This window comes from Parasteatoda tepidariorum, chromosome 5 (assembly GCF_982258835.1).
Source record: "Parasteatoda tepidariorum strain Cologne lab strain chromosome 5, Ptep-v5.0, whole genome shotgun sequence".
In the NCBI taxonomy this organism is placed as follows: Eukaryota; Metazoa; Arthropoda; class Arachnida; order Araneae; family Theridiidae; genus Parasteatoda; species Parasteatoda tepidariorum.
This window is the reverse complement of record NC_141759.1, coordinates 18,760,128-18,778,183: the sequence shown is the minus strand read 5'-3', so window position 1 is coordinate 18,778,183 and position 18,056 is coordinate 18,760,128. Positions and strand designations below refer to the sequence as shown.

The 18,056-nt window shown below is 32.0% G+C and overlaps 2 protein-coding genes and 3 non-coding genes across 8 annotated transcripts in view; 1 reads left to right on the top strand and 4 right to left on the bottom strand.

Annotated features, from left to right (window-relative positions):
- The window catches only part of LOC107436800 (uncharacterized), a 192,043-nt gene extending 189,583 nt beyond the window's left edge, over positions 1-2,460 (top strand). For all 4 annotated transcript variants that reach the window (XM_087163482.1, XM_043048995.3, XM_087163484.1 and 1 more), the window contains one exon: positions 588-2,460. In XM_087163482.1, coding sequence (XP_087019608.1) covers positions 588-730 — 143 coding nt within the window. In that variant the 3' untranslated portion in view covers positions 731-2,460. The remainder of the gene's footprint in view (positions 1-587) is intronic.
- A 5,077-nt stretch (positions 2,461-7,537) lies between these two features.
- Positions 7,538-18,056, bottom strand: part of LOC147808633 (uncharacterized) — a 106,192-nt gene continuing 95,673 nt past the window's right edge. The window contains exons 5-6 of the mRNA XM_087163481.1: positions 12,954-13,264; positions 7,538-10,706 (exon numbers count right to left, since the gene is read on the bottom strand). Coding sequence (XP_087019607.1) covers positions 7,679-10,706; positions 12,954-13,264 — 3,339 coding nt within the window. The 3' untranslated portion in view covers positions 7,538-7,678. The remainder of the gene's footprint in view (positions 10,707-12,953; positions 13,265-18,056) is intronic.
- Positions 15,392-15,464, bottom strand: TRNAV-AAC (transfer RNA valine (anticodon AAC)). Its single transcript has one exon. It is a non-coding gene; the product is annotated as a tRNA-Val (tRNA).
- Positions 15,914-15,985, bottom strand: TRNAD-GUC (transfer RNA aspartic acid (anticodon GUC)). The gene has a single exon. It is a non-coding gene; the product is annotated as a tRNA-Asp (tRNA).
- On the bottom strand, positions 15,995-16,067 carry TRNAF-GAA (transfer RNA phenylalanine (anticodon GAA)). Its single transcript has one exon. It is a non-coding gene; the product is annotated as a tRNA-Phe (tRNA).

Here is an 18,056-nt window from a genome sequence, read left to right as displayed (position 1 = left end):
AACTGTCGAATATTTTGGCTACTCACCCTGTGAATTTTCCACCTCTTAGACAATTAAGTAGGCCAGGAGGCAAAAGGCCCCTTAAGACGCTGTGTAGTCATTGTCAAATCTTAACCTCCATGACTCCATTGATCAACAACTGGTTGTTGCATGGATGCTTTACTCTCATCAGTTTTAATAGCAACTTTTTTTTTTACTCTAACCCTTCTCTAACAAAGGTTGTGCAATCTTAATTACATGATTACGTGCATGATATCTTTTGAATTACTACATTGCTCCTGTTGTCATACATGATTGTGCTCCAGAAATCCAAGGTCTAAAGGTTTCATGAATTCATCGATCACATTTCTGTATAAAAATCTTGTATCTTTTATTTAAAAATATTAGTTCTAGAATTTATACTTGGCATCTCTTTACATATAACATCATTCTACATATAATTTATTTAGAGTTTCTTGTTTTGAAAATATCAGTGATTTAAATTTATAATGATATAATTTTTTTTTAAATGTGTTATTAATGATTTAACTTAATCGCTTCTGGGTTGTGTATTGTATCTAATGGTGTGTCGTTTTATTATTTTAAAGGTCTGTACCATGGTGTACCAGTTGACTGGATGGATTCTAGAAGAGACGAGTCCTCCCTCTGGCAATCCATGCTAGAGAGTCCCAACATGTGGGTAGACGGTTGCTTACCACTGAGACCAACTTTACACTCACACCTCAGCTGAGAAAGAAAACTGAAATTTTGTTTTAGTACAAAGTTGTTTGTTTTGTTAAGATTATTTTAACCATTTAAACTGAGCTGGTTGAAGTTAGTTGTTTATTCACCAGTTTCTTATGAAATTAGTTTGTCATCGAGAATCAAGAGTCCACAAAAATTCTGTTTCGTTTTTTTTTTTATTACGGTATTTTTTAGTAGCAATTGACAATGCTTGCTAGTTATATTTAAAAAAATATATTTTATTGTCGAGATTGTGCATCATCTGTGAGCTCTTTTTACAAGCTTAGTATGCATGTAGACATTAGATTTTAAAAAAATGTTCTTTGCTTGTAAGAATAATCTAAGATTTTAGCTAAAGTATGAATAACTACAGTGGAGTACTAATTAACCAAATAATATGAATGAAATTTGTCCTTTTCTTTTAGCATAAATCATAGTTTCTTAAAATTTTTATGGGATTTAGATAAGTTTTATGTGAAAAAACAATTTTTTTTTTAGTTGCTATGAAAAAAAAATTTTTTTTCCTCTCTCCTACTTTTGAGCAATAAGATCAAAATAATTTCATACTAATAAAATTCATGACCTTTGTTTTTCTAGTAAATTTCCTCTGTAATATTTTACAAACCTCAGGTTGCTGCTTTTTAATATTTTGATTTTATGTATTCAAATTATTCAAACTACTGCAATTAATTTCCTTTTTTTTTGGTTATAAAAATTTTTTTAGCAACTTCGGGGAAAAAAAATGGTTTAATAAAAACGACAGATGACTGTTGATTGATTAATTTGTTTGTAACACCTAAATCTCTTTTTCTTTTTTTTTAAATTTCCAATTTTGTTTTCAATATACTGCTAAAACAAATGAAATACATGAAAACATAAACATTTATATATATGTAGGTTATTAGAAAATATCTGCATGTTTGATTATTTGCTAATTTGTACTTTACTGTAAATGAAATAATCAATTTGACCAATAAAAATTTTACTTGTCTAAATTATAAACATTTTTAAAAAAATGACAAGTTTTTAATATTCCCAATTTAAGTGCTCAATTTGCCATTAATTAAAAAAACAAATATTTCTTAATGCATTATTAGCAACTTCATTTGATAAATGTATATTCAAGTCTAAGTGTTTGTGGCAAAGTTTTCTATTTGTATACAATATTCTATACCCGTTTCATCCGTAATTGTTTACATTTTAATGATTCATATGAGTGTGATTATATGAATTAAATCATTTTAATTCTTAAATGAAATTTGCATTGATTATAATGTATATATTGTACGATTATTACTCATGTTTATGAATTTCTTCAGATCTGATCGTTATTGTGATCTTGTTTATAATGCAATCGTCATCAACTTATCTGTAAAATAATAACTGCTTTGACATGAAAAAAAGATTTCCGTCCAAGAATTGTAAATGTTGTGATTTAAAATTAACTTTTTTTAACATAGCCTTTGCTTCATTATTTTTTTATCATGCGTTTATTTGTAAAATCTTTTACATAACAACCGTTCCATTTTAATGTTGTCTTTGTATAAATCTAATTTATATTTGTATAATAATTTCTCATCGATGTACTCTCAATGTTTGTGAATACTTGGAATTTTGTACAGATTAACGTAATACTTAATCGCTATTTTATATAAATGTTTTATGCGAGAAAATTGCTTGTAAATATCTTGTGTGGATGTAAGAGATGAAATAAAAAATATTTTGTTAACAATAAAATATTTTCTCTTCTTTTTATGCACGTAATACTGCTTCATAATTACCCACACTACTTAGAAAATGAAAAAAAATATGATCAGGTGAAAATTTCAAATACTACTTTGTATAAAGCGAATTTCTCCTTTTCTTATTTTAGACGGACCTGAAAATGTAGGGTGCATAACTTATGAATTAATGGTGTTCAAATATTACATTAACTTAACTGCCAACTCTACTGGATTTTTCCAGTTTCTACTGGTTTAATTAAAATTCAATATTACATTAACTTAGCTGCCAACTCTACTGGATTTTTCCAGTTTCTACTGGTTTAATTAAAATTCAATATTACATTAACTTAGCTGCCAACTCTACTGGATTTTTCCAGTTTCTACTGGTTTAATTAAAATTCAATATTACACTAACTTAGCTGCCAACTCTACTGGATTTTTCCAGTAACTACTGGTTTAATTAAAATTCAATATTACATTTCCGTTCAAATATTACATTAACTTAGCTGCTAACTACTCTACTGGATTTTTTCAGTTTCTACTGGTTTAATTAAAATTCAGTATTACATTACTGCTCAAATATTACATTAACTTAGCTGCCAACTCTACTGGATTTTCCAGAAGACTACTGGATTTTTCAAGTTTCTACTGGTTTAATTAAAATTCTCCTTGTTTTTGCGCATTTCAGAAAATTCTCTAAAATTCAGTAAGTTTCCTAAAAAAAATCCCTATTGAAATAGAATTTTTGTACAGATTATTGCTTGAATATTTAAATAAGTATTACTAATACATAATGAAGTGAGCCTCTTTTTATAGAATTCAGTTCAAAGCTTTTTTTTTTTTTTTTTTGTTATAAAATGTTCAGTTTGCTTTTATTAAATTAATTTAAAAAAATCTTTTAACTATCTTTGTTGAATTAAAATGCCTTTTAGTATTCGAAATTATGAGTATAATACATAGCATTTCAAGTATGTTGAATGTCATTCATAACTGGGAAATATTGCAATTTTTCTATTTAGGTAACTATAAAAATCCCTATGTGTAAAATATTTAGTACATTATGCAACAGCTATCATAAAATTTATATTATTTTGTAAAATCTACTGGATTTTTTTTCCTATCCATGTTGATAGTTATGCATTAGCTCCTGGCAGGGGGGAGGGTGAAGTTTGTGATTTGCTTATTTTTACTGACAATCAGAGTATGAGCTATGTTCATGTAAAATATTACAATTACTTAAAGTGAAAAATTCAGCAAGAAATTTCACACACAAAAAAAAAAGTTAAAATTTAGAATAAAATTTCAAGTTAGAAAAAGAAAAAAAAAATTAATAAAAAGTATTAGAGATCAACAGTTTTGAACTCAAAAGATTCCTAAGGAATATTCAACTTAAAATTTTATAGAAGGAATAAAAAAACAAGGGCCCATTTTGTTTTATTCAAAGATGGACATCTTTTATTTGAATTTAATTCTTAAATTTGAATAATGATGGGAGATTGTTAACCTAAGCATGCGAAGATATAGGGCAAAATTAGAAAATTTTGCAATTTCCCCTCCCATGCTTGCTTAAGAAAGTATGTTACTTACGTTAATGCTTACTTAAGAAGACATCCTCCCCTGGTTTTTTTCTTCAATTTTGACATTTACTGCAGTAATCTAGTTTTGGAATTAAATTCAAATAAAAGGATGTAGATTAAACATAGTTTCCATTTTAAACGTTTTGTATTCATTTTGTAAAATTTTTTTAATTCAAATATTCTTGAGGAATTTTTTTTGTATTCAGAGTTCTTGTCATCTGAAACTCTTCAAATACATTTTTTTTCCGTCCCTCGACTTCCACATTTTATTAATATATTAGTTATACTGGATTCTTGTGTCGGAGTTTTCTTTTTACTGTCAAGAAAAGGTTTGTACTAAAAACCTTTTTTCAAACCTTTTTCAGTTTCAAACCTTTCATCTTAAAAGAATTAGCAATTATTTTTCAAAGCTTTTTGAAAAAGTATTGTCACTTTTAGGTCCATAATGACGTTTTAGATGACGTCACACTCGCGATAGGATCGAATTGCATCGTCCATTAAAGTTTCATGGCAAGGTGGATTTTATCAGAGCCTACCAAGACTTTGCGAAAATAAACCTTATAATTACCTACATTTAAGATTATTTTCACCTTGACACAAACTTTATTAAAGGATTTTTTTCACGCATGAAAACCCTAAGTCAACCTCGATTTAAGGTTTTTATATAGAAGGTTGTTTTTCAGGGTTCTGGATTAGGGTAATGTGGGTTGAATAGAGAAAATTGTCACAGATCTCGTTTTAAGGTTATAAGGTTTACACGTAAACCGTATTGCAAACCTTTTTAGGTTTACATTAAAAGGTTTTTGTTGAGTGAAAATAAACCTTATTTTGCTAACTGGGTAGTGACCATATACTTCTAATCACTGACTATATGATTACATATGAAAAGGCTGAAGACAACACAATTGTGAGCCACACTTTCAATTTCACTTAGGAAAGTAGTTTTGATGATTACAAAAAAAAAAAAAAAAACTTTATGTAGGTAATTAGATATTTCTGTATATAATGGTGTTATCAAGTGAAAACTCAAAAATACCCAATGATTTTTTTAGGTTACACTTCTTGGCATCAAAAATAAACAGAAACATTAATTTTTTTAATAATATTTATTAAGCACAAAATAAATAAGGAATGTAAATGCATTCAAAACCTTCAACACAATAATCAAGTTCTAAATACTGTTTTTAAAAATATTACATTGCAAAATTATACAAGGTTTATTTAGCTATAATTTCCTTAATATGTTTTCTGACAAGTTTTTCGATTTACAGGGTATCTTGCAACGACCGCTCTTAACATATATATTTAGATTCTTCTTTCAAAAATGAAGTAAAAAAAGTAAAGAAGTTAGATGTCACAAATTAGTATTTAGAGGAGGGAAGCACAGAAAGTTATTGAAATCTGTTGAGTTCTAAGCTCAAGATAAAAAAAAAAATCAAAACCAGTTTTATTGCCTGATTTTACTGCTTTAACTTTATGCCCTTTTCTACAGCAGTCAAACAGGTTTTGACGTATTCAGGCCGTCTTTTTTAGCGCTGTTTTTCGAAGCTTTGTCGCCAAGGAAAATAAAAACGCCATAGTTTTAGTGCCTTACGCTTGAAACAATGCGATGATTTTAAATTATGTATATATATAATCTTGCCGTGAAGAATTATATGTGCTTTAGTACAGACAAATAACTTAACTATTATAAAAGTTATTAAACATTTTTAAAAATCGCCAATTTGGCAGATAATGCACCATTGTAGTAAGTTTTTGAATAAATTTTTTTTCTCCATATTGACGTTTTGCGCCATTTTCCCGATGAGCATAGACATCGCTGGCTTTAGATAGACTAAACTCGACCTAACAGTTGCAAACTCACAGCAGTTATAAAAGTAGCATATTATTTGCAAAAAAGTGCATAATTTCATATGATGATGGAGCTTTCGAAAAACAGCACATACATAAAAGTCTTATATGTAGTTGTTGAGTGATCTGTCTAAGACCTTGTTTGTTTGTTTTTAAATTCTTTAATTCAATTCCCGTTCACTACCACTTTATAAAATCAGTCTCGTTAATAGCAAAAGTTGGCAAGCATGGTTCAGTCTGATTTTTTTGTAATTCTAAAAGTATGAATTACTCATCAAACATGTATATAACTTTGTTTAAAATACCTTAAGGCCAATCCAATGACATAATAATTAAATACAAAAATTCATTTAACAATTGTTTTAAGGCATTGAGTTGGGCAAAAAGCTTTCGTTTATTAGACATTCAAACTAGTGTAAACATTTTCTATAAAAAATAGTTCGTGACTATGTTTTGAGTTATCGAAATAACCAGTCTTCGTTTTTAAAGATTATAACATCATATAAAATCAGTCTATTTTGATTTGTTATGCAGTTAAAAATCTTTGAATGGTACAATCAATCTGAAAGATTTCTAAAATAGATATATGTTATTTCATCTGTGCTTGACAAAAAAAATATTTTGTACAAATTTGCCAAACGACTGTGAAATTAAAAACTTTAAGGCAAAGATCCCAATTAGTTCGGATTAGCGAGGTTCTACTGTACTTACTATAGCTTAGTTAATGGTTTAAGTGAAAATTATGAAAAGCAAAAAATGAATCCAATAACGTCATCTGAGGAGAAAAGAAAGAAAAAAAACTCACAACATCAGAGCAATTCCACCATTTACGAATGTCGTATTTTCACTTTTAAAGTTTAACAGCACAATTATAAAATTCGTGCTGTTCGCTGTAAAAAATGGATACCCAAATTTCACGAAACTTTCTCCGTTTTTCGACAAAACCGTTTCCTGGTACATGCTCCGAGCGAATATTTCGTCAAAGTGACGAAATAACAAACGTCACTTCTTAGAGGGAACGAATTTCGTCAAAAGAAAAGAAATATTTCGTCATTCTAGTTTCGATCGTCTAGTTAACAATTACCCAAGGCGATGAAGTTCCGAGTTCAGAAAACATTTGCGTAGTATATTTAAGAATCCTCGTTTCGTCACAAATCACGTGATTTCGTGACGAAATGATTCTCAAAATTAACGAAATACAGCTCAAGGATTACTGAATTGTCAAAAGTGAGCGTTTTATTTCCGAGAGTGTTCTAATAATTTTTGCGAAAGTAAGTCTTGGTATAATTTATACTCACTCCAAATACTTTTATATATAAAATTTTTTAAAAAAAATTAAAAATATGCTGTTATAGACGTAACATATTGTGTTGCGTCCGTAACACCCAGTTTCTAGTTTATTAAGTTTTTTTAAGCTAATGAAACTTGCTAAATATTGGAGTAAGTGCTTATGACACCAATTAGACTAATTTACTTATTTTCACAAAAATTATCAGAATTGCTGAAATTTTTTAACTGTATTCTATGATTTTAAAGTCTGCAAATACGAGAATCATAAATGGTGAATTTACCCATAGGCTAATGAACTATCATTTTTGCAATGAAAATAGTACCGAAAAGCAAATGAATCACCGCAAAAATATCTAGCTCATATTCCCACAACAAATTATTGCAAAATTTTCCCAAGACAACCATAAGATTCACAGAAAAAAAAATTAAAAAAAAACTATGTTAGTATGAAAACAAACTAATAAATTAATACAATTCATAGAATCTATCTCTAAAAATATATTTACATCATTACTAAACCCATGTACTAGTAGCTTTTGCAGGTGAGGGTTTAGTAATAGTATCATGACTGCTTGTAGAATAGTACTTTGGACTTGAATTAAGGCACTCACTCACAACATCATAGGACTCAGTTTCTTCTGAACAATCTTCGATAATCGGTGGATATGCCGAATCATAACGAGATAAATAAGGCGACCTAGTCCTCATAATCCTTTTTGTAGGCACAGTTCCATGTCCCGGAGAGTAATTAGGATTAGAAGAAATAAATGAGTTGCTTGGCGTTTTTAAAGGTGAAGGCGTGGGTGATTTATAGCTGATATTCGATAATCCTGGCGAGTTTTTTGGCGGTGATACCTTAAGTAATTCGGCTGCAGATGGCCGGGAATTGCCATTCGTGCTCCCTGTTCTAGTTTGCAAGAGCAGCATTTTAAAGTCCCGCATACTGGTTGGTTTGGTTGCCGGTTTCTCTAGAGCATTCAGTCTTTTAGTTGCAGGGGAAGACATGCTATTGCACACGTTCGGAGAGTTGGCGTCAGTTCGCCTTGAGAGAATTCCTGTCTCTACAGGCTGCAACCTGGAGAGAGAACTTTGGCTCAAGGCTGGCGACACAGATCTCGAAGACATGGGGGACATAGATTTATCTGAATCAGTCTTTATATTAAGTTTCTTTTTGGAATTATGGATAATTGCGAAAAGTTCATTGGCAGATAAAGACTTTAGGTTCTCCTTTGTTGGAGGAGTCAAAGTCAGAGGCGATTTGGGTTCAGGAATCAGTCTCTTACTCATGGCAGGTGAAGTAATGTCTAATGTTGATGGTGGAGATTCACCAGATGGTATTAAATCTGGAGGGCTAAGTGAAGTGCGATTTGGTGAATAGGGCGTAATATGAGTTGAGGCGTAAGATTCTGTGGGAGACTGCTTCTGTAGGCTGGGTTCTCTATTGTTGATTGGAGAGAAATAGTTCCTGTTTGGCCATATACCTGAATTAGTCGTTGTATTGTGTTGGTTTGCGTTATTCATGACAGACCTCTGAGTGTTTGGCACTGAACTGGCGTGATTAAAAGAAGTAGGCCTCGAAGCTGAGTGATTAGATAGTTCTGGACACAACCTAGGATGATTTTGTGCAGTGGAGCCATCAAGGGGCTTTTGTAATGTATGAGAAGAATTGTTTTCTTGCAAAGTTGACGCAGCTGGCGAATATGGTGCTCTGTTTGAAGCTTGTTGATGTCCTCCTCCTCTGGAAGAATTAGCTGAAATGAGGTGCGAAGGGAAGTATGACCGGCAAAATCTTCCACCTCTAGAAGGCCTGAAAGTAAAATCTTTCGAATTATTGGATTTGAAAGAAGAGAAGCTTGAAGTTGGATTATTATCTTGATGATAAGGAACAGAACTTTCAACTTTATTAATTGAAGCAGCGTGCCCGTTTCCATCAACACTTGAAATTTCTTTTGGTTTATTGATATGGTTATTACTTTGTTGTTTTGGCATGGTTGCATAAACTCTGGGTGAAGCCTCACTTGTTTGGCTGACTCTATTACTGACAGGTCTTTCAAGAGAATTGGAAGAATAAACGACTTTTCCAGTGGGATCTAAAGTTACCCTGGCTACGGGACGTTGAAGGGAATTTGTTGGGCTAGATACTAATGGCTTATCAGAATTAGAAGATACAACGCTGATAACAGATGATGCTGGAGAGTCAGGAGCTTTAAAAGAAACATAAGTTGATGCTCCATCGCTTTTAGTTTGGTTTCTGCTAAATGTTTTTTCAATTTTGGGTGAATGTAATTCTTTACCTGAGTATTGCAAAGGAGCTGGTCTCCCAGTTACTCCGGTACCAGCCGGGGTATAATCTTTCCGAGCAATGGGGGTCACGGTGATCCTTTGAGCATACTTAAGCGGAATCAGGGATTTGTTTTTGACAAGTGGAGAGGTTGGGGGCTCGGTAACTATCAGCTCTTCACTATTGTTAAACCTAACTGGCGATTGTTTATAAATATTTCCAAAATCATTAGGATTATGTTTAGGTTGTGGACTGACAGAGTCATTAAAATCGGGTGAAAAAGTCGTGATGTTTACGCCAGAACGAGGTGTAGAAGTACTGACTGCTGTGGACTGACATATGGTTGAAGAAAAAGTTGAAGGAACAGGAGTTTCACTTCTATACATATTTATAGATGTAGACGAGTTAGATGACCAGGAGGGGGCAAAGGAACTATTTTGAGGTAAATGAGGCGTTTCAGTCTTGAAATCTGTCTTATTTTGGTTTGGAGCTTTGGAATAATCATGACGGTTGTCTTCCCGATGTACTTCAGCCACAATGACGTTCACTTTCGAATTCATCGTTTTCGTTTTCATTTCTGAATTCTCATCATCACTCGTTTCTGGTGACACAGCACACATGGAAGGATATCGATTCGCGCTGATTGCCGTTTTTTCTCGAATCCGGTCCCCCACTTCATGATCTGACTCTGATGTAGATCCGTTCTGAGGCTGAGGCGAGTACGACTTGTCGCTGTCTTCCAAATCTTGTTCCAACTTCATCGGGCACAGTTTAGAATTTTGTTCCTTATCGGCAGTCGGCAGTGGCAGCTTTTCTACTGATTCTCTCTTTAAGCTACCACTGTTCGATGAACATTCCGTGGCCGATTTAGACAGAAAGCTGTTGATGCTACTGTTATCAACTGTGCTCACAGAACTTTGAGATTCTTGGCGTTCTCTAAATCTCGCCATTTCAGCGATGATGTCTTCAGATTTCAAAGTGGGGATTGCACTGGTCCACAGTCCACTGTCCGTGTGCATGGATGTGTAGTAACCATCCGTGTCTACTGAGTAGACGGATGAGTCCCCGTCGTCGTTGATGCCACGGCGTCCTACGTAAGGAGACCGCACCAATGGAGTACTTGAGGAACACTGGGAGGTGTGGTCGGGGGTTGGTGTGCTGGAAATTCTTCCATTTTGTGCCTCCCATCCACCTAGATATTTTCTGGGCTTTACTGGTGAGCAAGTCAAAGACTGTATTGGCAAAATATCATCTCTGGATCTGAAAAAAAGTATGTTTGTGTTTATTATTGTTAGCATTTTTTTATTTATTTAAATGGCGTCCAGAAAATTAAGGTACATGTTTAAATTTGACACATGTGGAAAAGTCTTATTGGTTTATGAGCATTGCCCTGCTGCTACCCAATTTTTGGAATCCTAACCGTTTGCAACCGTATCAAATTTGTTCTGATTCACTGCCAATGCCATCTAGCGTATGTTTTCGAAACTAGAAAGTTCCATATTGCGGCAATTCCCGAAGTTTTGAAGGTTAAGAATATAAATCTGTCGTGAAAAGAAATATGTTTATTCAGAAAAAATACGTTCTTGTGAGCTTTGTAATTTCAAATGTCGTTTACATATTAACTATAGTATTTGAAGTCACCCCTTGAACCATTCAGTTTGAGTTCTAGTACATAAAAATTCGATTATTAGATCAAAAGTTATTCTGAGTGCTTGTTCTTGCTCACTATACATAGAAATCCCTGATTAACCAACCGAAACTTCAAGCTACTATGATCACTTTCTTCATCTTCTATTATTAGTTACGTTAAAATGGGTGAAAGATCAAAGGAAGAATTAAAATCGTCTTAAACCGGATTTGAGGCTAAAATAATTCATAAGCGGTTCCCAACAGTGACAGACGCATTTCAATCTAACTAGAAAATAAGAATGACTTTTGATGATTTTAATCACTCTTTCTTTCTCCTCAACACCAATAATGAATGGTTACATTCACGCTTGAATCTTACACACCATTTACACAAGGACTAAAAGCAGACAGGACCTTCTGACGCCATAGGCCTAAAAAAAAACTTGTAAAATTTATAACATTTCTGATGTTAAAAAACGCTACTTCGAAATGATAGGCAAAAAAATAACCACGTGATGCAAAGATCCAATCATTATAAGCCTGACTTGGAGTTGCCTTCACCTAACAACGCTTGCTTGAAAGCAGGCTAAAAGAATAGGAGATAAAAATACGGATTTTTTTCGTCTTGTTGACGTCATGCACCTAATGTCAGGCTCCGTTGTTGTAGTTCATTTACGTCACACTAGAGCTGCACAATGGGCTATTGGCGACGGTCTGCGAATCCTTGAGGATGATCCGAAGACATGCCATCACAATTTTGATCCTCTGCAGAGGAGATGGCACCCCTGCTTCGGTAGCCCAACGACCTGCACGTGAAGTCGAGCACTTTACGGTAGCACAGTTTAACGAGGACCAATACCGCACACCCTCGGTCCCTACGCAGACTGATCCAATTGGTCACCCACCCGCACACTGACCGCAGTCAGTGATGCTTGATTGCGGTGATCTGCTGGGAGCCGTGTCTTAACGATCAGTCCACTGCGGGACAATGTCAGGCTTCGAGTAAATTAGTAGTCACAAGTATAGTCCTGAAAGTGAGACGGAAAAAAGAAATACTGATAGTAAAACCATTTCAATTATAGCTGGGTATTAAGGGTTATGATATACGCTGAAATGTGTTTAATCATAAACTGTTCATGACTATTATATTAACTCACTCGGGGACATAATTTGATTTATTGGTACAAGACACGTTCGCAGGCTTAAAAACCTTTGTCAAGTAGAAGGACAGATAGCCCAATACGAAAAAGAAGAGCAGGAGGATACATCCAGGGTGACAGTGGGATTCGAACCTGCTACTTCCACGCAAAGCGTTTGGCGGGCACTTCGGTCAAGTAGGCTCCTCACGGACATAAAACAGTCCTATGCTCATCTTATAACAGTTTTAAAAAAAAGTCTTGGTAGTCATGGATATTCCACTTTTCGCGAAAATAAGTTAAAATGATATCATCTTCTCACCAGTCTGGTGCGTTTTTTTTTTTTTTTTTTTTCCTAATACATAAATACTTTTAGCCCTGTTACGTGAAGAAAGCTTTTCTAAAAATTAAAATTCTGCAAAATAAAATCACAACTGCTGAGATCGATCAACCTAAAAAATGAATTATGCTGACACCTTTTTTACTCATCTACGACGACTACAATTTAAATTTTTTGAAGCAAACCTAGTTTAGGGCAAGTTGCTTTTATTATTTCCATTTATTTTTAGTTACTCAAGCAAAGTGCTTGAAGTGTATAATATACAGCAACTTCACTGCCTGCTGACCGTAAACACTCAGCACAAACTGAACTTAAATTCATGATGAACGATGAAGGGGTCACTTCGCGGCCCAGGTACCCAAATCAATTGCACCACTAGGATGTGAAGGGAGCAATACTGACCTATTGTGGGGATCCTGGTGAGTAGTGTCCGACAGTACAGAATCCTTGCCCACCGAATTTCGAGAGGGACTACTGATGCCGTCCACTGGAGAGGCTGCTTGATGGTGGTCCGAATCCACAGATGCCCGTGTGCTGCTGCTGGCACTCCAGTTTCCACTGGAAGATCGACCATCGTCCTGTTTCCTGGAGGAATTCCTCATCTTGACAGCTGCTATGGATATAGCAGCTGAGAGGCTGGAGATGGGATTGAAATTGTAAGCTCTGGAGCGAAGGGAGGAAGACTTGGATTTTTTGAGGGTGGCCGGGTTGGACTGGAAAGAAAAAAAGATCAACTTATGAACTCATTCTCTGTTACTACATTCTACTGTTACAACCCTTTTATTTTTTTTACCATATCTAGTCGCGGATGCCTAAATAATAAATAAATTATGGCGGAGGAAATGATGGTTTTGAAACAATTGTTCTACCACAATTTCAGGACTGCCAATTACCATGCAAAATATATAGAATGATAGTTAATTGCAAACTAATGCCTTCAGAATTTTTGGTAATTTTGCTGAAATTTAAAAAGTTTCACAGGGTTGCCATGGACGACTATAAATGCAGAAAGTGCCGACTAATAAAATTCGAAATTTTATCAGAACAAAATAAAATTATCATCTTTCAACAGTATATTATTTTCATACCTGCCAACCTTCAATCCTTTCGAGGATGATTTACCCCAGTGGTAGTAAATTGGAATTTAAATTACAATTTTTGGCAGAAACATACGCTGTAATCTCAAAGTATTACATATTATTATATATGCTTATTTTTTTAAAAAAAAGTGGTGGTCAAAACATTACAAACTAAGTTTATAAATGCAAGAGATACATAGCATATAGAAAGCATACATTTTACTACTACTTTAAATATATCAATAAAATTTTACGCCAAATGCGTAAAAGTTGGCAAGTATGCATTTTTTTGGAGTTTGCTACTAAGAGGGAATGTTTTTGCTCTAAATATTAATACTTTGAAATGAAAGTCATAGTGGTAGTTACGGTTGAATAATTGAAGATTTAATAAATAAATAAAAATTAATTGAGTTTCTACCACTTTTCTCATTTATAGCCTACCATCTTTCACTCTATCCGAAAAAGGTTTTTTTCAAGTGGTAGTAAAAGAAATACAATCTTAATCAAAAATATATTTATATTCTGACCAGGTTGAAATACGATATAGGAAAGATTATTATGCTTTTATATATTTGTTGCAATTATTTACATGTAGTGGTGGTCAAACTCATCTATAAGTATAGTTCAAAAATTTTAATGGAATAACATAAGTTTCACTACCACTTTAAATATGATAATGAAATATTCTGGGAAAACCGGAAGAGTTGGCAGCTATGCTTCCTTGCCTCACCATAAAAGAGCAGGAAGAAAGTGGTGTTTTATATAAAAACAGAATCTCATAATTCTGCTTGGCTAATGTCTAATGAACTTATCAGGTAAAATATTATAAATTGATTTAGAGATAAATTTTAAGAATCATATTTTTGTACAAATGAAATTAAAAAGAAAGGTAAAACAGCATTAAATAATTTTGTGAGGCTATAATTCTGTTTGGTTAATGTCTAATAAACTAATTAGGTAAGACCTTATAAATTGGTATAGAGATAAATTTTCAAGAATCATATTTGAATGAACAAATTAAAAGAAAGAGAAAGGCACAACCGAAATCAATAATTCTGTTTGTCTAATGTCTAATTATTAAATTAAAAATCGCTGTAGATAAATTTTAAGTATTCGACTGTGTCGTGCAACTGAAAAAAATAACTTAAGTGCTTCATGACAAATTTGAGAAAAGTGGCTTGACAACTATTTTCTTTCTATTGTTAATGCTATTGACGCTAAAATAGAATTTCAGAACAAATAAAACATTTTTTTAAGCAATATGTATCGTATGCTACATACATATTGCAATGCGGAATATTATGTACAAAAATGCCCCATACGTAAAAAATTCAATCTTCAAATTTTAAGGGAATAAAAAATAAATGTTTCGATTGAAAATAAAAGTAAATTTACATTCATTTCCTGCTGGAAATAAAATATATAAATAAATATTTATTGATGCATTAATAAATATTTTTTAAAGTTAAAGTTTAAATAAAAAATTAATATTAAAAATTTCACTTATAGAAAATATGAATTATTTTATAATTTATAATTTTTCATAAAAATTATAATTAAAATTCTAAATATAAAACTAAAAATATAATTCCTATTTGAAATTTATTTTAAAAAATATATTGATTTCGCACCTGCAATAAGTATTTAAAAAATAATGAAATTCAAATGTAAAAAAAAAATTGTTTTAAGCCAAAATTTAAAAATGTTTAAAGTATAATGTTGAAAGGGAAACATTTTCCCCATAAATAAAAAATACTATCTTGTACCTACCAGGTTTCGAACCTGGGACCTTCCGCGTGTTAGGCGGATGTGATAACCACTACACCATAGGTACGCACTTCATAAGCAATGTATTATAAGGAATCCAGTCGTCAAAGATATAAGTCATCAAGTTTTTGTATGCCAAGATAACAAGATTCGAAGAAATTTCTAATATTTATTATCGTCAGTGGGATATTTAATAATATTCATCAAATTAAAAATCTAATTAGTAAGTTCTGGTTGAGGAAATGATATAGACTCGTTTAATAAGAAAATAACTACATTCAATATAAAAATAAATATTGTTTCAAATATTTTTTAAATCCTAAATCAATTCAACTTTATATTATAGTTATTTATTTTCCAAAAAACACAGTAATAAATTGACGAAAAGATTCATGTCAAAAATGATTTTAAGAAATTTTTTTTAAATTAAATCATTATTTGAAAACTTAAATAGAAAGCCTATTAAAAGTAGAAGTCTAGAGTAATTTAAAAAAAAAAAAACTTAATTAAAAAATTCTCCCCGGCGGGGAATCGAACCCCGGTCTCCCGCGTGACAGGCGGGGATAGTGACCACTATACTACCGAGGATACAACATCTGCCGAAACCCGGGATCGAACCAGGGACCTTTAGATCTTCAGTCTAACGCTCTCCCAACTGAGCTATTTCGGCACATCAACGATGTCAAATATTGCTTTCGAGTACTGATCTACGCAATGAGTTAAAAACTAAGTATCTTAAAATGTGAAACTAATTAATTTCTATAATCGCAAAGCAAAGAATCATAGCTAAGTCAAGTTTATTGAAATAAAAAATCCAAAAAAAAAATCATTATAAATAAATAAAAGAAAAAAATATGAATCGTAGAAAAAATTACAGCGTTTAATTTCCGACAATGATGACTTAACCAACAATTTAAATAATTATCTATTGTTTTATAATTTCAAAAATTGTATTCTATATAAAACCAAAAGAAAACCAAAAAGAACCAATCAAAAAGAAGTAAAGGCAAAAATAAAATTAGTGATAGAAAAAAATTTCACAAGTATAAAGTTAGTTCATATAAAATTACATTAAAAAAAAGTAAAATTTTATTGGAGTTTTAAAATTACTTACTGTACAAAATTGCAAAAGAAAACAAATAATGTTAATTAAAATTCTTCCTTCTATCTATTAACAGATGGCGCCACGAATATAAATTAAATTATTTTCTTTTAAGAATTTTAAAGGAAAAAAAAACATTTCACCTCAAATTAAACAAATAAAAATTAATATAAATTAACATATTTATATTAACGTAAATGAAAAAAAAATTTAATATTTAAAATTCGGATTAATGGATTTACCAAACATGCAGTGACAAAGCCAGCTTTGTTCAATCTCATGAAATGTAATATGGAAAAATCATTGCATTCACAGAATTAAAGCAAATTCTCCAAGAATTTACATCGGTATAATTGATATTTCATTTTGCATCGAAAGCTGTTCTGCGATAACTCATGTTATACGCAATTTAAAATTTTACATAAAAATAAAATAAAATTTTTTCTTCTTTTATCCCGTTGATAGCTAATTTTATTTCGATACAAGTTAATTTAAAATTTGATTTCCGTCATTTTCTTCCTTTTTCTACAGGAAAAAAAAAAACTCTACTTTTTAAAATTCTTTATTAAAAAATACTTTTCATAAAGTTGCACTTTATCTTGAGAAAAATCCAGACACGCTGTGGGAATAGATAGCATTAAACAAATATGCTGACAAAATGTCTTATTTATCAGTGAATTGATGTTTATTAACTGTAGTGGTAGTTACACCACAATATACTTTTACTAGAGTTTTATCGGGGATAATTTAATGAATGAAAATAGTTAGATTTAGTGGATTGTAATAAATTTATGGAAGCACTCACTAAGTTTAAGCACTGCATTAAGTTTATCGGGGGCTACACGATTTTCGTGAAAGCTGTATTTGCGCGGTTGTGTGTGTAGTCATTCCTGTGAAGCAATTAGCATGCGAGTGTAAACAGATACTCCGTAATGACGCAGTTACAAGTTAACTGTTCATTGTGAAGTCCATCGAAGTCGCCAATGTTTATCTTCACATATTAAAAGGTGCCCCACACTAGCAAACGAATTAACAAATATTATATACTAACGAATTGATGTTTAATAATTGTAGTGGTAGTTACGCCACAATGTTATTTATTGGTGGTATGTATGTTTTAGCTACTTTTCAAAAGATAGTTTTTTTTCTTTCTCTTTTACAGTTAGGAAGACGCTAAATTTTCATGTAAGCTGATCAGGTAACAAAAGTCTTTCTCTTCACTATATTCATATTTGTTTCACTAATTTCGAGGATATAAGAATGAAAAAAAAAAAAAAAACGTGGTTAATCAAGAGTTTTTTAATTATTCCTGGTAGTTTTTTACCATGTTCATTTGGGAAGGAAAGCAACCGAAATAATTTCATAAAATTAAAAAGAAAACTGAAAATGTTTGGAAAATATGCTTTTAACCCTCTTTGTCCATTTTCATGCTTTACATCGTCCAAATAAAATGAAGAATTGTAATTACTTTCTCCTAAGTAATTGGTCAATCATAAAAAATTTTAACTGTTCATTTATCCAAACTTATCATTTAGATTAACAGACATTAGCTTATCA